Here is a 21,314-nt window from a genome sequence, read left to right as displayed (position 1 = left end):
CGCATAGTTGATCGTCCAAAAAGAACCTTTCCAGTCGGGGGTCCGGAGGTTCTTCATAACCGCAAAAGTTAGGACATGGGCATAACTAGGTGCTCGCTCAAGTATTGGCGAAAGTACCTGAACCAGTGGTGACATCGGCCCGAAACAAACAAAAAGGTGCGTGCCGCACTCACGAAGGACTGCCAGTGATATACTGGAGGAAGGTGGGGATGACGTCAAGTCCGCATGGCCCTTATGGGCTGGAAATCAATTCTAGCTATTCTCAATCCTTCATATGGATCCTGGATATATTCATTTTTTATTTCATTAAGTAAGCAGCCCCATAATACATCATATTGCATGGGCCTCCAACTCCTTCGTGGGCGTGAGGGAATTTTGGAATCATAGAGGGCGGATTACCAACGGAACCCCAACCCAAACGCTTTCATACTCCCGACATGTCTTTAAGCTTTTCAAAAAATGTGAACTGCGACGATCGAGAATACGTTACACGCCTGCAATTCGACTTAATAAGTTTCCGGGAAAGATCTCTCACATAAGGGCGGTAAGCTTCATAGCTCCAACCTAGGTTAGGGACAAGCCAAAACCGGCTTCAGTAAGGGCTTCATAGCCTTAATTATTATTAAAAGGAGAGCATTATATTAGAAAAAAATCTCTCCTTGGCGCTTCTTACTGTCTTTCCAGATTGATGCTACATAAGCGCTGTGGGATAAGGGTTGTTTAAAGGGCATTTGACGACATTCTCCTTGCGGAATAAAGGCTGGTAGAATTATATTCATGAGCACAGGTGAGACAGGACAGCCTTGTGGAATACCCTTCGGCAGGGGCGGAGCCAGGATGAAAAATTACCTGGGGCTGACTCCAACTTGCATATCAGATTTAACTTTCTATGTTCCGCTTTTTTTTCAATAAAATTTTCACGATTATTAGAAGATGGAAACTCGTCATGCCCTCTCAATGCACACGTTTGCAAAGTGAGCCACCGAGTGCTTTCAATAGTTGCGGTAAGCCGTAATCTGTTATTTTGTTTTTCATCTAAAAACTGTGCATTTAGTACTTTGTCAATATGACAATGATATTCATTAGATTATCAAGATATTCAACTGCCCTATTATGTGGTGAAATATTATATCATATATGCATAACAAAAAAGCATATATCCTCATCATTAACTCGTTTTCAATATTTGAATCCATCTATTGTAAATGTAGGTTTTGGGGTTGCTTATGTTAAAACAAGAAACATGGGAAACAAAAAGCAACATCTTTCAAAGGAGAGTATTCTAACCAAGTAAATTTCTTAAACCAATGACTTTGGAACCGTCGATTTTGATTTCCAAATTTGGTCGGCGGGTACTCATCCTTAATAGGTTGATATGACCCATCTTGATATAAGCTCGTCTAATTTCATCCCTTTGATTAAAAGGATATTTTCATATCGGAATACGTAATGTTGGATCAAGTTTAAGAGAACTTACATCAACATCAATTCTAAGAGATTTGTTAAGTTCTTGAGTAGGGATATCAAATTCTTTATTTTAACTTGTTTATTAATATTAATTTATACTTTTCTTATAAATTTTTGAAATAGTTTAAAATTAAAAAATATAAAACACTATTATTATTATTTTAATTTTTATATTTTACCCTTATAAATAATTTTTATTATTAATTATATTGAAATAAATAAAAAATAATGTATATTACAAAATTTTATATATAAATAAGTTAAAAGATGATGCCAGGGATTGATCACTTGACCTCATATTCACATTTCCATAACTTAGCCAACTGGGTTAAGACTCATATGTCAAACACATATATAAAAAATTTTGTAAAAAATTTTGTTTTAGCATTTTAATTTAGGTGGGGCTGGAGCCCACCCTAGCCCATGGGTGGCTCCGCCTCTGCCCTTCGGGAAGAGTATAGAATATATTTTAAAAGAAATATATATATATATATATATATATATATATCTTGATCGGAACAAAATAACTTAATATCTAAAATAAAACACTATTGGGCCTTAATGACCATATGAAATGAAGTTATGCCCACTTTATCTTTCTTGATGGGCTGGACTGAAAGGCCCTCATATTTAATATTTGTTTGTAAACAACAAATAAACTCTATTGACTCATGATCGATCATATTGAAATTGTATTTGTTAATCACTAATTACTTTTCCAATATGAAATTGTTTTAATTTATAATAACTATAATTTAACTATACCTGAATAAACACACGAGTCATATTTGATTTTTTTACTTTATATATATATATATAATTTATACTGAGACGAGCATTCAAATAATCTGAACCGAAAAACACTTATTTTGTGGAATATATATAACCGAATACATGGCCAATTAAAATATGAATCACTTCTAATATATATATATATATATATATATATATATATAACGATGTTTAATTTTTCAAGTGTCCGGATTACCGAATACTTGGGTCGAATTGTGGGTTGACCCGCCCATAAACTTAAAATAGTTTAAAATAAAATTAAAAATGCTATATATATATATATTTTTTTCTAACGGGTAACTTAACAAAAACAAGTACAACTCTTTAACCCCCCCTCTCTCTATATAATTAATGATGCTTAATTTTTAAAGTGATCGGATTGCCGGGTCGAAAACTGTGTAATTTGAATATATATATGTGAAAGTAAATTGATACTTGGGTCAGATTGTGGGTTGACCCACCCATAAACTTAAAACGGTTTAAAATAAAATTAAAAATGTTATAGGCATATTTCAAACTCACAACCTAACAGAACAAGTACAACTCTTTAACCAACTATGCTAATAATATTTTATATTTTAAATTCAAGACCAAACTATATGAACGCAAAACATTTTAACAATATAAGTTCAGCTTTTTAACTAACTAGTATATATATATATATATATACTTAATTTTTAAATTGTCCGGATTGTCGAGTCGAGAGCTGTGATTAATTTGAATATATATATGAGAGTAAATGGATATTTATGTCGGATTGTGTGTTGACCCGCCCATAAACTTAAAACGGTTTAAAATAAAATTACTATATGTATGTTTCGAACTTGCAATATAACGAAACAAGTACAACTCTTTAACTAACTAGACTAATAAGACTTTATATTTAAAATTCAACACCAAATTTGATAAATACGAGATGTTTTTACAATATAAGTTCAACTTTTTAACTAAGTAATATATATATATATATATATATATATATATATATATATATATATATAATGATGCTTAATTTTTAAAGTATCCGGATCGATGAGTCGAGAACTGTAGTTAATTTGAATATATATGTGAGAGTAAATTAAAAAAGTTATCACATTTTAACCGTAATTTTTTTTTCCAGTTTATATATCATTATTTTTCGTAAAAATGCGCTAATTTATATGCAAATAACTATTTCAGAGATGTATAACAATCAAAAGTTTTTGTTTCAATTTTAATTAAAAACACTTTAATTTAATTAAAAGTGTGTGAGTAAGCAGAAAATAAATCCAAATAAAAAAAATATGAATATTAAAAGTTAAACGTAATAGAAAATAAATTCAAAATGTTTACTTTTATTTATTTATTTATGTATTATAATATGAAAGAGATAATAAAAACAAGAAATTAAAAATGTTGATTGGAGGATTAATTGGGTACGTGGGCGGCCTAGGGAAGTCTGTAGAGCTTCGTTGTAAAATTTATTTATTATTATTATTATTATTATTATTAAGTTATCGTCATCATCATCATATGAGCAAATAGGAGCGGCCATTATCTTCCTCCATAGTCATCATCCATCATCCAAATCCAAATCCTTCCGACCTGTATTATAAACAATTCTATCTTTCTTTCTCTCTCAACAAGGAAGAACCTTTGCTAACCCCCCCTTTCCCCTTCTCTCTCTCTTTCTCTATATTGTTCTTCCTTTTTCGTCAATTCGTTTTGGGGGCCTTCTGCTTCCTATTTTCAGGTAAAGAATATCGAGACCTAATATGCTAATTCCTTTCTTTCTCGTTAAATGTCCTTACCCAGATTATTCAAAGTTCCCTCTAGGGGTTTAGACTGATTCCAATATGCGTTAGGGTTTTGTTTCTTACACAAATTCTCTTTATATGCTTAGACGTTCTCCCCTTCTCTCTCTTTCTTTCTGTTCCCGTCACGCGTTTGCATAATCTTCATTTTGAGCTTTCATTCTGCACGAGTTCTAGCTGACTGATCAATTCAAGGTTGTTTATGTTCGTATTGATGGCTGAGTTTAGTCATTCATATGGTCTGATTGATTAGTTCATTTGTGCTGAAAAATGTTCCCTTTTTCGAATACCCATGTATTTGTTTATTTGAATGATTACCTCCGTCTTTAATTAATATACTTTTTACCATATGCAGAAACTAGAGTGAAGCTATGGCAGGGGCACTGCTTCAGTCAACCAACTTCCCTTCATCCATTGCTGGTGGTAGGCATGGTCAGATCAAAGGATCGAGAAGAGGAGTTAAAATGTTATGTAATATTCAACAATCTACAACTAGAGTTAGAAGTTTCTCTGGATTAAGGGGTTCAAATGCTTTAGACTCTATTGCAAAAACTGGTGTTGATTTCCATTATAAGGTGGCAGTGGCAATATCTGTTCGGAGAGGAAAAGCCAGTCGAGTTTCTCCAAAAGCTATGTTTGAGCGCTTCACGGAAAAAGCAATAAAAGTTATTATGCTAGCACAGGAGGAGGCAAGACGGTTAGGTCACAACTTTGTTGGAACGGAGCAAATCTTGTTAGGTCTTATAGGAGAGGGAACTGGAATAGCTGCCAAAGTTCTCAAATCTATGGGGATTAACTTAAAAGATGCACGTGTAGAAGTGGAGAAAATCATTGGAAGGGGCAGTGGATTTGTCGCTGTTGAGATTCCATTTACTCCTCGTGCTAAACGTGTCCTTGAACTCTCTCTCGAAGAAGCCCGCCACCTTGGTGAGCTCTTTCTCTCCACCACCCTTGAATTCCTATAATTTTTCAGTTCTTGTAAGATGAATCATCCGACTGGTTAATTCCTTTTTTACAGGTCATAATTATATTGGATCAGAGCATTTGTTGCTTGGACTTCTTCGAGAAGGTGAGGGTGTGGCAGCTAGAGTTCTTGAAAATTTAGGTGCTGACACCAATAACATTCGAACACAGGTGAGTTGGGCCTTGTTTGATATTGGTTTATTTGAATGACAAAATGGTTATTTCCAAACAATCTTGTTTGGGATATTAACTTTTAAAATAGAGGGGAATTTAATGATGTGAATGTTGAATAAATTGTTGATTAGACTCAAATAACCTACATCAAACAAGGCCTTAATCAACAGATTTTTATTCTGTTTTAGTTTCAAAGTTCAGATTTAAATTCATCTGAGTAATGTAGGTTATTAGAATGGTTGGTGAAAGTAATACATCGGACCCCATCACTGCTGGTGTTGGAGGGGGATCTAGCGGCACTAAAATGCCAACGCTCGAGGAGTATGGAACAAATTTGACAAAGTTAGCAGAAGAGGTAATTTGTGTTTGTGTGTCTTTGTCCTGTCTTTTTATTTTTTGAAACCTATGTTTTCTAAATTTTGATGATCCATATGTGTAGGGAAAACTAGACCCAGTTGTTGGAAGACAAGCACAAATTGAACGTGTCACCCAAATATTGGGTCGTAGGACAAAGAACAATCCGTGCCTGATTGGAGAACCAGGTGTTGGAAAGACGGCCATTGCTGAAGGACTTGCTCAACGAATTGCTAATGGTGATGTTCCCGAGACAATCGAGGGGAAGAAGGTAGACTGCTCATAACTTCAATGAAAGGTGGTTATTCAAAATTTTAACTGAAAAATGAATTGTTTAATTTCTGATAAATTGTACAGGTTATAACTCTCGACATGGGTCTCCTTGTTGCTGGAACGAAATACCGGGGGGAGTTTGAGGAGAGGCTTAAGAAATTGATGGAGGAGATTAAACAAAGCGATGAAATTATCCTATTCATAGATGAGGTGCACACATTAATTGGAGCAGGTGCAGCTGAGGGAGCTATTGATGCTGCAAATATTTTAAAACCAGCTCTTGCTAGAGGTGAATTGCAGGTAAAATAAGAGTTTTAGAGATAACTAACATTCGCGACCATATAAGATGTTGAAGGAAACTTCAGAATATTATTTTTACTTGTAAATATATTATTGATTGATTCAGTGCATTGGAGCCACCACACTTGATGAGTATAGGAAGCACATTGAGAAAGATCCAGCCTTGGAAAGAAGATTCCAACCTGTGAAGGTGCCTGAACCTACTGTGGATGAAACCATACAAATTCTTAAAGGACTACGAGAGCGATACGAGATTCACCATAAGCTTCGTTACACAGATGAGTCTTTAGTTGCTGCAGCACAATTATCTTACCAGTACATCAGGTAATAAAAATAATAATTCACTTTTTTTTTTCTTATCGGCAGTCCCTCAAGTTTCTCCACATATTTGGTTTCTGCTTGTAGTGACCGATTCTTGCCCGACAAAGCTATTGACTTGGTTGATGAAGCTGGTTCAAGAGTCCGGCTTCGTCATGCACAGGTATTCTCATACTCCTGTTTTTTTCTGTGTATTATCATATAAGTTTGAGCCAAAGAGGCATAAAGTATGTTTTTTCACTGACAGCTACCCGAGGATGCAAGAGAACTCGAGAAAGAGCTGAGGCAGATTACCAAGGAGAAGAATGAGTCGGTTCGCAGCCAGGATTTTGAAAAGGTCTACATTTGATTTATTTATTTATTTCGTAATTTACTCCTATGTATATATATATTTGATTGTTGAAATTCATTCTTAATTATCAAGGCTGGAGAACTACGTGATAGAGAAATGGACCTGAAGGCACAGATTTCAGTACTGATTGACAAAAACAAAGAGATGAGCAAGGCAGAGAGCGAAGCCGGTGAAGAAGGTCCGGTTGTGACTGAAGTGGACATACAACACATCGTCTCGTCATGGACTGGCATTCCGGTTGAGAAAGTCTCGACAGACGAATCAGACCGTTTGCTCAAGATGGAGGAGACCCTTCACAAAAGAGTGATTGGTCAAGACGAAGCTGTGAAGGCCATTAGCCGAGCCATTCGACGTGCGCGCGTGGGTCTCAAGAACCCTAACCGTCCCATAGCTAGTTTCATCTTCTCGGGCCCAACCGGTGTGGGTAAATCCGAACTAGCCAAAGCCCTAGCCACCTACTACTTTGGCTCCGAGGAAGCCATGATCCGTCTGGACATGAGCGAGTTCATGGAGAGACACACTGTCTCTAAGCTGATCGGGTCACCTCCCGGCTACGTGGGCTACACAGAAGGAGGTCAGCTAACCGAGGCGGTCCGTCGCCGTCCTTACACGGTCGTACTCTTCGACGAGATCGAAAAGGCCCACCCCGACGTCTTCAACATGATGCTTCAGATACTAGAAGACGGGAGGCTGACCGACAGCAAGGGTAGAACCGTCGATTTCAAGAACACCCTTCTCATCATGACCTCCAACGTTGGGAGCAGCGTGATCGAGAAGGGAGGACGTCGTATCGGGTTCGATCTCGACTACGACGAGAAGGATAGCAGTTACAACAGGATCAAAAGCCTGGTGACCGAGGAATTGAAACAGTATTTCAGGCCCGAGTTCTTGAACAGGTTAGACGAGATGATCGTGTTCAGGCAGCTGACGAAGCTGGAGGTTAAGGACATTGCCGATATAATGCTTAAGGAAGTTTTCGAGAGGCTTAAGAAGAAAGATATTGAACTTCAGGTGACCGAGAGGTTTAGAGATAGGGTTGTGGATGAAGGGTATAATCCGAGTTACGGTGCGAGGCCACTTAGGAGGGCGATAATGAGGCTATTGGAGGACAGTATGGCGGAAAAGATGCTTGCGGGCGAGATTAAAGAGAACGATTCCGTAATTATAGACGTGGATGGGGACGGAAACGTCACTGTTCTGAACGGAAGTAGCGGGGCACCGCCGGAGTCCTTGCCTGAGCCACTCCCGGTGTAAGTAAGTTTATTACTAGAATAAATAACACATGAAGTTTGCTGTTTATTTGTATTGCTTTGAAAACTAATTACCATTTGCCTACTTGTACCAACTAGGTCTTAAATAATCTGTAGCTAGTTCTTAGAACATTAATACATTTCTATTGTTCCTTCCTATTTTGTTCTTTATTTTAATTTTGCTTACAGTATCCATTCCCATTTCTTATTAGTGTATTTTTAACATTTTTTTTTTTTTATCAAAAATCCAATTTAGTCAATACCAAAATAATAGCTTAAAAGAAGAGTTAGCCTAAAAGGCCAAAAGTCACGCATTCTATCAAAAAAAAAGCTCTTTGAATTTAATTGAAAAAGGCGCTGAAAAAAGGAACCTGCTGATTATGGTGAGCTGAACATTATAAACTTTTTGAATAAAAATCAAGTAATTTTTTTTTTCTTATTGAATTTATGAAAAAACCTTGAAAATTATTCAACTAACCTAATATCAAACTAGGCCTGAAAAAAAAAAACAGTATTATATTATTATCCGAATTTGACTATTATCTCTATTTGTATTTAAGTATCAGTTAGAGGAACATGCAATATAACCCTACTTTTTATTTGTAAACAATACATAATTGGCCTATTTTAGTACCATTTATTTATTTTTGTCTATAAAAAAAACAAAAGAGATTATTTCAGGGTGTTATCTATATTTTCAAGTTTCAACCAACATTATAGTGAGAATTTTACCTCCGCCTGCTTTTTTTTAAATATTTTATTTTAGAAAGTATTTTTTCTATAATAATGAACTTTTACTCCAATTTAGTGCATTTTTAGTTAAAATAAAATATGAGAAATTTGATATCTATCTTACTAAGTTAAAAAAAAAAGATGAGCTTTATAAATTTCAAGTTTTTCTCTTTTAAAATACAAAATTCAGTGTGACGGACCTAGTTGTTTGGTAAGGAAATAAATTAGTTGAAAAAATGAAAAATATTATATTTATTATTTAATAATTAAAATTTTTTTGAATAATTTGGTGTATAATCGTTTATATTTATTTATAAAGAACAAGTCATATAAAACAAAGTCTTTTATTTATTTATTTATTTAAAAAGATTAGAAGAAAAAATCCTCGTACCTCTTTTCTCTCTCATCGGAGCCTTGTTTCCCGCCATAAACCTTCCACTTCTCCTCCTTTAATTCTCTCTTTGATCGGAATCATTCTCCGGCATCCTAATTCTGAAGCTTCCGCGGCCGTTGGATTCGACTTACCGGCGGCCTCCAGTCATAATCGGAAAGATCGTCCATTGGCGATTCAATATGATTACAATACCTTACTTGACCGCCCTGTCAACGTATTTCAGCTATGCACTCCTCATCTTCTTTGGTTACTCTCGAGACCTCGTTAGAAAGATTATCGATTGGTGGTGGAATGATACAAATCTTCAGGTCTCACAATTCCAATCCAATCATAATTTTTCACTTTCAAATATTTCACTGCCGTTATATCCCAACAAGTTGATCGTTTAACTAACTTTGGAATATCTATTACCGCCTAGGGCTACGCGCCGTTCTGCTTAGGGTTTGAAGAATTCTATATTCGGAGGTTGTATATGCGGATTCAGGTATTATGTTTGAAGATTTCTATACTCTGTTTTGAATTCGGGTTAATCTGTTATGTAATTTAAATGAAACTTGCCTATTGTAGTTCTTTGGTTTGATTGGTGGTTTGTAAGGTATCCAGGAAATGGACTGAAAGTTTTGTTTTTTTTAAATTTTGATGTGTATGAGTTCATGTGCAGGACTGTTTTGGACGGCCAATAGCTAGTGCTCCTGATGTTTGGTTTGATGTAGTTGAGCGAGTTTCAACCGACAATAACAAAACACTTAAGTGAACATTTTGACCATTTTTTGCACTTTTAATTTCAAATGCATTAGTTAGTGTGTTTTTCCATTGGTTTAATTTAACATAATTGTTTTTGTTTTGTAGGCGAACAAAAAACATAAGCAGGTGTTTTAATTTAGGATCCTATAACTATCTTGGTTTTGCTGCGGCTGATGAGTACTGCACTCCTCGTGTTATAGAAACATTGAAAAGATTTTCTCCAAGCACTTGTAGTTCTCGTGTTGATGGAGGTTGGAGATTTGATTACCTTAAAATAATAATAATAATGTTTATTCTCAGCGGCTAATTCAAATGTGAAAATAGGAACTACAACACTTCATAACGAATTGGAAGAAAGTGTGGCAGATTTTGTTGGCAAACCAGCAGCCTTAGTGTTTGGCATGGGTTATGTTGCAAACTCTTCCATCCTTCCTGTCTTAATCGGGAAGGTATCTTTCATTGTCTGCACCATTGTCTGCACAGTACTGTTGGACGTTTGGAGATTATATTATATTGATACTGAACTTTATATTATGGCATTGTCTATAGGGAGGATTAATAGTCAGTGATTTACTGAACCACAAATCAATTGTCAATGGTGCTCGTGGATCTGGGGCTACAGTAAAGGTTTTTCAGCATAATAGTATGTCTTAGTGAGTTTATTAACTTTTCAATCATTGAGATGCTGCTAGCTAGGAAACACCAAACCTTTAATACTGATTGATGCATATGCTCCTTCAGGACCAAACCACTTGAAGAAAGTGTTGAGAGAACAGATTCTAGAGGGACAACCTAGGACACATAGACCATGGAATAAGATAATTGTTGTTGTTGAGGGGATATACAGCATGGAAGGTGAACTATGCAAACTCCCCGAGATAGTTTCCGTATGCAAGAAATATAAGGTACTATGCCTTTCCATTTTCAAACATCTTTTATTACTCCATTCAACTTCAGAAATCTCATCAATAAATCTATTCCTCCTTGCACTTTTTTTTTCTAACCCAATTTAGAAACCACATATATTACATTGACTGCTATATCGCTCACATTCAAGATTTGTCCTCAAATCTTTGTAAATATAACTGGTTTCTATAGTATTGTTATTTTGTTGGATGTGCACTGCAAATGATGATTTCTTCTTTTTCCCCTTGTATGTAGTCATCTGTTTGAGTATGAGATAAATCAATTTATAACTTCCACCTTGTTTCAATCACTAACAAATATTTAGACATGTTATTGTTCAAAAATATGGACAGTAATAAGGGTATATTAATTTTTTTGTATTAAACCAATAGAATATCTTGGCATATTTTTATGAATATATTTTTCTTTGAAAGTGTGCAACATGAATAGAAGAGGTGTCTGGAACTGATTATACTCATAGAGATTAAGACGCTCGTTTAAAGAAGACTGCATTAACCTAATCATAATTAAATCCAAATAAGAAGACACTTTTATTATTCTAACAGATCAATTTTGTAAGTGTACACAATTAAGATGAAGTTATTTCATGTTGTAGGTGGAGAGAAACTAATGTTTCTTCATTTTCTGAGTTCTAAATCTGAAAAATTACATGTTCTGATGGTAAATTCACTTGGACGACTAAAAGGTTATTCAAGTCGTTTCCCACTGAAGGTGAAATTGTTATCCAACATAATTATAGCTGAAGTTGGTATAATGATCTATTTTCAATTTTGTTTGTGATAGGCTTATTTGTACTTGGATGAGGCACACAGTATTGGGGCAGTTGGTAAGACAGGAAAAGGTGTTTGTGAACTTTTAGGGGTGGAGACAGCTGATGTTGATATCATGATGGGAACATTCTCTAAGTCTTTTGGATCTTGTGGTGGCTACATTGCTGGATCAAAGGTCAGAATGGTAATTAGTTGCAGTATGATAATTGAAGATTTTTTGATTAAATTGTTTTCCAGGAACTGATTAGGTACTTGAAACACACCTGTCCTGCTCATCTATATGCTACATCAATCTCACCCCCAGCTGCACAACAAATTATTTCTTCCATAAAGGTTATTCTTGGGGAAGATGGTTCAAGTAGAGGTGGGTTGCTAGTATCTAGAATTTATTCCTATATTATTGGACTATTATGATAAATTAAAGGTATCGCTTTTTTTTTTGTGTGTTGATAGGAGCCCTAAAGCTTGCTCGCATACGAGAAAACAGCAACTTCTTCAGATCAGAACTGCAGAAAATGGGCTTTGAGGTTCTTGGAGATCAAGATTCACCTGTAATGCCCATAATGCTCTACAACCCAGCAAAAATACCCGCCTTTTCACGTGAGTGCCTGAAGCAGAATGTAAGTTGTTCTGGAATGCTACATTTCATTCTTCTAGTGCTTTTTTTTTTATGCTGGCTGACTGAATTCCTTTTGAACAAACAGGTGGCTGTAGTAACTGTAGCATTCCCAGCTACACCTTTGATATTGGCTCGGGCAAGAATCTGTATTTCTGCTGCGCACACACGCGAAGATCTGATCAAAGCCCTTGAGGTCAGATTTTTTCTTGAATGAACCGAGACACTTTTTTTTACTTGCAAAAGGAAGTTGATAGCATGAAAATGTATAAATACTGGAGGTTGCTAAATAGATTTTCTTTTCTGTCAATTCTTTCAGGTGATAAGCAAAGTGGGCGATTTTGTGGGCATAAAATATTTCCCAGCTGAGCCGAAGAAAGAAGAGATCGGGAGTATCAAGTTGGAGTGAAGTAGTCTCCTCAAACACAACATTTTTGGAGTTTAGTATTTTTTTATGAATTTAGGAGTATAGCATTTTTTTGTAGGGAATCAAACCTGAAAATCTTTGATCTATTAGGTATGTCTCTTACCACTTTAACTATTTTAGTGGGTTTTAAGAAGTTTGGTATTTATTTTTATAGGTCGTCTTTATAACCTGCATAAACCAATTCTAAAGAAGTCAAACCATTTTCAAATTTAACAATGAGTGCGTTTTGATGAAGAGCAAATCTATTGAATCACAGGAGATTATGCAAAAAAAAATGTTGCAAATTGAATAAAAAGAAACAGGTTTCCCTTTTTTTCTTATTGAGATGAAATCTATACAAAGGATGAAGAAGAAAGGTCAAATGTACAACATACAAATGTAGGACATGTACAAAAACAACAGACTTAACTCTTGAGGAAGAGGAGATAGACCTTAGATGATAATCAGATATCAAAATACTTGGGATCAGAAGGGAAGTCATATTCAACTTTCAACTGCAAAACAAAATAATTTTGTTTTTGTTAAAAGACAGTTTTAAGTAAAATGATTTATATTTTAAAGGTGTTAATGCAAGGTAACATTATAGAGCTCACCTTCCCACCATCTGCATCTGAATGACGTTGAGGGAATGCCACCCTCATATCATTGTACATGTAGAACCTCCTATCTACTTCATTTCCCACTTTTCCTGTACCTGCTTTGCACTTCATCATTGCCCTCGAACATTTCTTTGAATTTAGGCATAAGAACCGGAGGTGAAGAGCATAACGTAGAACTGTAGATTGTCTTGTTTGACTCTCTCCATCTGTTAGACATTCATTCATGTCCTCTTTATGAACTGTTTTCTTCTTACCATTAAAGCAATTTGATATTGTGTCCGAATCAAAGATATCCATTTTGCCTTTTGCATTAGCATTGCCCTGTCCCCTGCTAACTGGTATAGAAACTTCTATGGGAGATGCTAGAATTGTTTTCTGGCGTAGAAATGTCTGTAAAATGGCAATAAGGTTAAAAAATTGTATTGTTAGGTAAAGATTTTTGACCTAAAAGTTACGGTTATTTATTAACCTACCTTTGTACCAACTGGCATGTCGCTCAAGTCATATTTACAAAGGAATGTGTGTATTGGTGTCTTCTCGGGATTGCTAAGAACCTACGAGAAAGCAAGCCAGTTGGTTATAATGATAAATGTGTGTCATCATTGACACATTTGATCCAAAATACACATGAAAATAGTTATGCAAATTTATGTAGAAACTCATTTTTATCACCCGAGAAACTTCAAAATCTTGAGCCAAATCAGAATTAGACTTGCACTTAAAGATCTATTAGGTTTTATGATTAGAAAATAAATACCAATTGGATGCAGCCTTTCATAGGTATTCTCAAACGGGCCTTTTCAGCTTTAGGGTCCTCGAAGCTGAGACTCCTTCTCATCTTTGGACCTCTACATTTCTCCAATGAGAGATGCCCTCCAAGATCTATTGATGAATAGTACAGTAAACAGTTATCACTGTCCACGGTGTTCACAGCAAACGGAAGCTTTTGAGGATTTAACGAGAAACTCCCTCCAGTAATGTTGAGAACCGCAAGGAATCCATCAATTTTCTGCACCAAATTATCACACAATATAAGAGAAAAAATATTTAAAAAATAAAAATCTTACAATCATTATTATAATGACCTGATTGGCTACGCCAGAGGCTAAACGACCTGATAATAATGACTCCTCAAAAGAACCGATCAAAGACCTTCTAACCGATAAACCTGATAAACTTCGGACAAACTTGGCACATGATGGAGTGGAAGTTTGATCCCAACACCAATTCCCTGATACTGCTTTGGCTCTTTCAGGGTTAAAAAGGTGAATATCTTCTAACGATTTGCTCACATGTCTAGAACCATGGACTATTCCGACGAGAGACTCTTCTACATCTCTTAAAGTTAAGCCATTGTTGTCATCATGGCCACCAGACGAAGTATTTGTTTTCCTAGAGAATTTTGGACCTAGAGGAGACGACGATAAAGAAGAGGATACCCATTTTTTTGGTGTAATTGATATTGGCTTGATTTCTAGTGGAGAAAGATTTGTCTTTTGATGAGATACATTATTATTCTCAACCTCAGGGACATCAGTAAATAATCTTGTTGAGTTCAACCCATTAAAGGAACCAAAACAATTTGATTCACCAGTATGAGCTTTTTTATGTTCTTTAAGAATAAATATCTTATTCAAACCACTCTTTTGAATATTACTATCACCAATGTCTACAGACTCACCATTGAATTGATCTTGCTGGAGCATACCATTTAAAGGAGACAATAACCTTTTTCTTACCAATGTGCAGTTGTTCTGTATTCCATTCTCAAATGCATTGCTAGATTGGTCTGATTCTCTTGGTTTGAATCCCAGGATTCTTGATGTCGGGATATGAACATTTTTCTCAGTATTGGCATCAATCTTAAGCCTTTGAATGTTGTTGCCAGTCCCATCTTGGTGTAAGTTGAGAGTATCTGAACCTGTATAACTGCTAGTATGTCCTCCACTCGAATCACAGCCATTCAAATTCATATATCGAGGTGGAGTCTGCACAACAAACGTGCTCAATGGCCAGACAACTTCATCAGCAATCTTGCTTGACGACAGCTGAGGCAACCCCATTACAATACTTCTAGCACCTTTTTTGTTTTGTTTTTTACTTCCCTAAATACGAAATTTCAACAAATCTTGTAGTTCAATAAGAAAGAAATGTGCCTAAGGTCGAATCGACGCCCATGTACTGCTATGTATCCAAGAAAGGTATTACTGTGTCACCGTCTTCAACACCATAGATACTCAAGCCAGTCACCATGTATGCATTCTCAGTTGTCTTAACGTTAACAGTACTACACTCAGATGAATAATAATTGATTAGAGACTGCTGCTTCATGGTTTATTTGTCTTTAAGGAATTACCTGAAACAGTACACACAAGAAGAAATCACATTGACATCTAAACAATGAAAGGAGAAGGTGGGGGTTCTTCATTAAGCAGGATTATGCAATTCTGAGAATGAATGTGAAGGAGAAGCATTTATCAGAACAACCCTTTACAAGCTTTAAAGCATTTCAGATATACAGCCAAATTTATATATTTCAAATTGACTCTCAAGTCTGAACTAATGAATGATATATATATATATAGCAGCCCTAAAGGTGTAATTGAAGCAGAATAAGCAATCATAAGAAAAGACATGGTACGTTCTTCATTAGCTAGAGAGAGTTATGATAAACTCAAATAATTCACACAGATCAGTCAATATGATTGGGTTTAAGCTGAAATGAGTTTTGCATATACATAGTTCCTAATCAGGGATCTTCTTACATAGGGTTGTTGTATTGTTAATTTAATTTTGATGACGGGACATAAAAAAGGAGGAGTTTGCAAGATATACATATGGGCAAAGAACCCACATCAGACAGAATGAAGATCGGGAAGGAAGGAAGAAAGATGAGAAGATGAAGATAGCAGCTGGTGATCGTATCTAAAGGAAATCAATGATTATATATGAATTGAAGAAAAGAAAAGGAGTGGAAATTTTTGAGGAAGAATCCAAGATCGCCTTGTGTTATCTGTCCTAAATTTCTTGTCCTCCTATTTCGCCAAGTACCGATATTTACGCTGTTCGTCTCCTTTCTCCAGCTGCATTTTCATCGCCGCCTTCTCTTCTCTCCTTCTTCTTCTTCATGGATGGATAGAAATCGATGGATGGGATTTCCGCTGTCTTTATTTATTTTTCTTTGCACTGTCTAAATCATTTCTATTTTTTTCTCTTTACTATACCAATTTCTTTTTGAGATAAAAACACAAATGAGAAATTTGTGTTTTAAAAAACTATTCTATAAATTTTCGATAATCGACGCCATGACAATTTTAGATAGGGTGACTATTTAGGTTGACGAGTTCGGGGTAACAGGTTGAGCTATACTAACTTAAACTTACATGTTTAGTATTTCGTGTCAAAATCTTTAACATTAATTTGACCTGTTTATTTGTGATTGACCCGAACAAGATCCGATTTACCTAACTCAACTCGAACCCAACTCGGTTTAATTAATTCACGTCTCTATATTTCAAATAAAAATGACATAAACAAAAAAATAAAAATGAAGTTAAATCACAAATTTGCTTACAAAAAATTCTACAAAATAAAATGAGTGAGTGAGTAGAAAAAAATACAAAACTCAACAAAAAGAAATTTGTAAACGGGTTATCGGGTCTACTTTGAGTCATTTCATGTCGATCCAATTTTGACATTTTATTAATCAGGTTAAACCGGTCGACCTGATTTTAACCCAAACAAAAAAAATACATGACCTTAACTTAATTTTTTCATGTTCGGCTTGAATCGTGTTTTTGTGTTGGGTCTAAAATTACGGCCCTAATTTTAAGTAATAGTGATTAATTTTTTTTGTAAAATATTTTGGATTTCAAAATAAATAACCTTTTTATATTATTATTATTATTTATTCATTTTTTCTTTAATCGTTACTCTAACATTTGACTCTATTTTTATTTTTAGATATCTCAACTAACCCTCCTTCTCCCAACTCCAGAACGCCGGAGGTCACTATATTTCTCAAGCCGCAATCTGACCACCGATTACGACAATTGCGACTTTGTTAAGATTCATTCTTTATAGTCATCAACAAATGGGTATTAGGGGAATCAACCACTAGATTTCGATAATTTCAATGGATAAAGAGGTCAAAATTGTTATGGATTTGTTTGATTGCTCATTATCTTGTATTGGTTATGTTGTGCTTAGTAATGGAGCATGATGCTTCAAATATTGAAATAGATGATCGTGTGGAGGAACTTGTTGATGGTGACGGAGAAAATGAGTTGATAAGAGTGACTCTTGCTAATCTTATAAACATGGAATAAAATATCTATTTTCTAAAAATTCAAATATTCAAAAAAAACAATTATAATTATCATACTAATTTATTATTTTTAAAACAAATGTCAATTTTGTTTTACTTGTTAAAAAATTAAAAACTAATATCAACCATCTAACATGAGACAGTGAATTCAAAAAATAATGGTTTTTAAATGTACATAAAAACATTAAATAAAAGGACATAAGCAACAACACAAGTCCAAAATTCTTGAAAACAATTATTATGCTAATATAAAACAATAGAGTAAATATTTAACATGTAAATAAGTTTCAAATAATATAATATATAGTGAAAAAATCATGTATTACATAAGTATATCATGTAGTAATGGTTTCAAGTTACTATAGTCCTTAACTTATAATAACAATAATAATAATCATTGAATGAAAGGCTCATGTAAAGTTTGATAAGATAAAAATTAAACTAGATCTTATTTTACTATTCTTGTACAAAATGCTAAATTACTAAAAATACAATAATAATCTCTTGACATTAATTTATAAATTTGCTTAAAATGTCTTTAATGTACCATGCTTTGGACATGCACATTATGTATTTAATAAGAATTAACCACTATAATATGTTAATTTGTTAATTTAGTTGTATACATGATTAAATAATATATATTTTTTAATTAAAAACGTTCTAGTTCTAAGTTGAAATATGAGGTTATAAGAATAATAATAAGTTTCTAAATTAAAAAAAAAATGATAAGATTTTTAATTAGCCATATTATGTACTTTGAAATTTTGTATGTTTCTCTTTGTTATTAATAACTACAAGATCTCTTAATAAATAAGGAAATTAATAGATGATACTATGATAGTTTATTAGTGTAATTATATTATCTTACAAATTAGTATTTTTTTTCAATTATCAAATAACATTTTGAGGTTTGTTTAGAAATAAAATAAAATTGAAAGTTTAAAATAAGTTAGATAAGGTTAGGATATAATGTGAATTTTCAGCCAATGACAAAAATATATGGCCACAGCCGTCTTGAATTTTTCTTTACACCATTAATTATTAGTCATTTACTCTCTTCCAAATTCATATAAACTTATTTATAAACATTTAAAAAAAAAAAAGTGTTATTAACTTATTATTGAAACCTAATATAATTTACAAAGTTTCAGTTTTATGTTCTTGAAAATTCATCTCTTACCGGATGATAGAGTGTATGAGGATTGAAGGAGTGAAGGGAAGAAAGCGAGATAATGGTGGAAACTTAAGAAATGCGGAAGAAGAAACGGCAAAGCATTTGATCGGGACAATCCTCGGGCGAACGCGGAGCGGAGTCTTCGATATCGATATCGTCTTGCTCGGTAATGATACTGCCAATTCTGATCTTAGAGGTTGAAATCAAACCTTTCACGTTAACCTATAGCTTTTCTACTCTACTTTCGCTTAATTCTGATCAAAGCTGGTTATATTTTAAATGTAAATATGCATCCTGTTGTAATGGTAATGGACTTTAACGACGTTTAGGACTGGTGTTGGAGTATTTCACTGTAACATCAATCTCGATGACAAAAGAAGAGAAATCAATGGAGAAATTGTTCCATTTTATAGGATTATTTGCTAATTAGTTATACTATTTTTGTGGCTAGGTCTTTTCTATTCTGCTTGATATAATTAGTGATTTTCTCTTCCTCACGGAGTTGGCTTAATTAGGTCTAGCCACCTAGAATGAAGTTGACTATTACTTAACATGTACTCACTATCACTCATCTTTATATATGATACTAAGGAAACTTGGGAATGAATACCAATCCCATTGCAGTTTTCAGTTTTGCATGTTTCCTAGCAATTGAAGCTGAATACTCGGGCTTCTGCTTGTAATCTGATGCATTCTTGTTTTGAAACTCGTGGAATGGGGCTAGGGCAAAAATAATGAAAAATCGAGAGAAGAAGAAGATGTGAAATACCATCAGATTTAACATAAGGAGAAGAGAGGTGATAATGAAAGAAGAAACAACCAGCCTACTAATACAAGTGTTATTAATCTATTTACATCTATCAATTATTCATTTATTTACAAGTTTTTCATTCATCTACCCTTGTTCACTTAACCAACTTTCCATAAACCTATTCTCATCTATTTATTCCCTCACAACCTTATTTAGCTCAATTTGAGAAAAAAGTCAATGATATCATTTGATCGTTGCACTTTTTCTCTGGGCTGGCACTCCCCCTTCTACTATTCAAACTGTTCTTAAACTATAATGTTCAAAGATTTAGAGGGAAATTTGAGCAAAATGGAAATGATAACAGTATTGTTGTGGCAAGTTTGCAGGTAAGTACTGTATGTACCTCTTTGTACATCCACAAATGAAATTCATTACAAAAGTTCGGTATGACAATTTTGTGGCTTCATTTATTCCTTAAGTTCATAGTTTAAGTAGCCGATAGACAATCGTGTGTGTGTTAGTTTTGTTTTCTGTATATCCCTGAAAGGTTATCGTTGAATTATTTTTATATGCACTTTAATCTTGAAGGCACCCATATATCAGTAGTCAGAATGGAGCCATATACATAGATATCTTGAAGGACAAATGAAGTTCTGCTCTTACTCAGCCTTTCTGTGCAGTCATTGCTTTCTGCCCCTCAACCAAATGACCCACAAGATGCTGTTGTAGCCAACCAGGTATCTGTCTTGTGATTTTCTGTTACACACCATCCCTTCATATATAGTCTGTATATTTCAAACTATTCTTTGTAGTGTAAAATATTAAGGAGAAAACATGAAATAAATCCTCCAACTTGATTACCAAGACCAATAGGAAATTCAAACCTGATCTAAATATCAGATAAACCTTTTTGGTATCTTTCATGGGCTATGGTAACCATTGATCTTTGAGGTATAAATATAGACATTTTGTAATAAATGTTGTTTTTCAAAGATTGATTTGCTTGCTTTCTCATATGAATTTCTGATCGGTGTTTCTCATATTACATTTGTACCATGTCCTACTATAGTATCAGGTAGACGAATATCAGACATTTGTGACCACAGCTCGTCACTGGACAGCCACATTTACATTAAAGCCATCAAATCTTGTAATCGATGAGAAGGTTTTCCTTATTTCCATCACTTTAATTTGTTTCCTTAAAATGAGTTTGCATAGATTAAGATTTTAATCCCAGGTGATCTATAAGTTATTTTTATAAAATATTAATTAAAAAGAAATATAAAACATTTTAAGTTAACATCATTTAATAAAAGTGATTTTGGAGGGAACTGAATCTGTGGAGAATACTTTTCCATTTTTTTAAATACCGAATGGGAATTAAACAAGACTCCAAAAACTTGGTGAGTTTTTATTTACACTTGAGTCTTGACTACCCCTTTTATTAAAGGTAAATAGAATTTTAATTACTTTGAGATATGATGACATACATATATATATATATATATATATATATATATATATATATATATATATATATATATATATATATATATATATATATATATATATATATATATGTGTTACATGGATGGGGGAATAAGGAAGTAAAAGAAGAGTTTATTGGTTTGGGTCTCATCATAATATTTAAGATCTATGTTTTCTTCTTATTATATATATGTATTTAATATGACCAAGTTAGTAATTAATTTGAGCTTCTGGGGCCTGTTTGCCTGCATATTATATTTGGCCCTTAAAGGCAGGCTATGTGTATGCCAAATCATGTTTGGATGCAACCAATGACAAAATAGTTC

The 21,314-nt window shown here is 34.1% G+C and overlaps 3 protein-coding genes and 1 long non-coding RNA gene across 7 annotated transcripts; 3 read left to right on the top strand and 1 right to left on the bottom strand.

The window, feature by feature from the left end:
* Positions 1-3,783: 3,783 nt before the first annotated feature.
* On the top strand, positions 3,784-8,231 carry LOC124914325 (ATP-dependent Clp protease ATP-binding subunit ClpA homolog CD4B, chloroplastic). The gene is made up of 10 exons (XM_047454844.1): positions 3,784-3,991; positions 4,408-4,979; positions 5,071-5,186; positions 5,416-5,544; positions 5,629-5,814; positions 5,901-6,116; positions 6,223-6,440; positions 6,522-6,597; positions 6,682-6,771; positions 6,859-8,231. Exons 2-10 carry the CDS (start codon positions 4,424-4,426, stop codon positions 8,038-8,040), a joined length of 2,769 nt encoding a protein of 922 aa, XP_047310800.1. The 5' UTR covers positions 3,784-3,991; positions 4,408-4,423; the 3' UTR covers positions 8,041-8,231.
* A 1,008-nt stretch (positions 8,232-9,239) lies between these two features.
* On the top strand, positions 9,240-12,875 carry LOC124913840 (long chain base biosynthesis protein 2a-like). Its single transcript, XM_047454269.1, has 12 exons — positions 9,240-9,470; positions 9,581-9,646; positions 9,824-9,912; positions 10,012-10,157; positions 10,231-10,355; positions 10,456-10,549; positions 10,648-10,811; positions 11,617-11,778; positions 11,841-11,967; positions 12,057-12,223; positions 12,308-12,415; positions 12,539-12,875. The coding sequence occupies exons 1-12, from the start codon at positions 9,342-9,344 to the stop codon at positions 12,626-12,628; spliced, it is 1,467 nt and encodes a 488-aa protein (XP_047310225.1). The 5' UTR covers positions 9,240-9,341; the 3' UTR covers positions 12,629-12,875.
* Positions 12,876-12,935: 60 nt separating this feature from the next.
* LOC124913838 lies at positions 12,936-16,425 on the bottom strand. 4 transcript variants are annotated; one of them, XM_047454265.1, is made up of 6 exons: positions 16,297-16,425; positions 14,331-15,601; positions 14,003-14,254; positions 13,719-13,799; positions 13,240-13,635; positions 12,936-13,140 (listed from the first exon to the last, which is right to left on the bottom strand). In XM_047454265.1, exons 2-6 carry the CDS (start codon positions 15,306-15,308, stop codon positions 13,090-13,092), a joined length of 1,758 nt encoding a protein of 585 aa, XP_047310221.1. In that variant the 5' UTR covers positions 15,309-15,601; positions 16,297-16,425; the 3' UTR covers positions 12,936-13,089. The 4 variants fall into 4 exon arrangements, with proteins under 4 accessions (XP_047310221.1, XP_047310223.1, XP_047310220.1 ...); XM_047454267.1 differs by having other exon boundaries at positions 16,307-16,402; XM_047454264.1 differs by having other exon boundaries at positions 16,011-16,383.
* A 2,239-nt stretch (positions 16,426-18,664) lies between these two features.
* On the top strand, positions 18,665-20,979 carry LOC124916599. Its single transcript, XR_007096893.1, has 3 exons — positions 18,665-18,915; positions 20,089-20,237; positions 20,570-20,979. It is a non-coding gene; the product is annotated as an uncharacterized LOC124916599 (long non-coding RNA).
* Positions 20,980-21,314: the final 335 nt, after the last annotated feature.

The sequence above is a fragment of the Impatiens glandulifera genome, chromosome 9 (genome assembly GCF_907164915.1).
Source record: "Impatiens glandulifera chromosome 9, dImpGla2.1, whole genome shotgun sequence".
NCBI lineage: Eukaryota > Viridiplantae > Streptophyta > Magnoliopsida > Ericales > Balsaminaceae > Impatiens > Impatiens glandulifera.
This window is presented reverse-complemented; position numbering and strand designations above follow the sequence as displayed.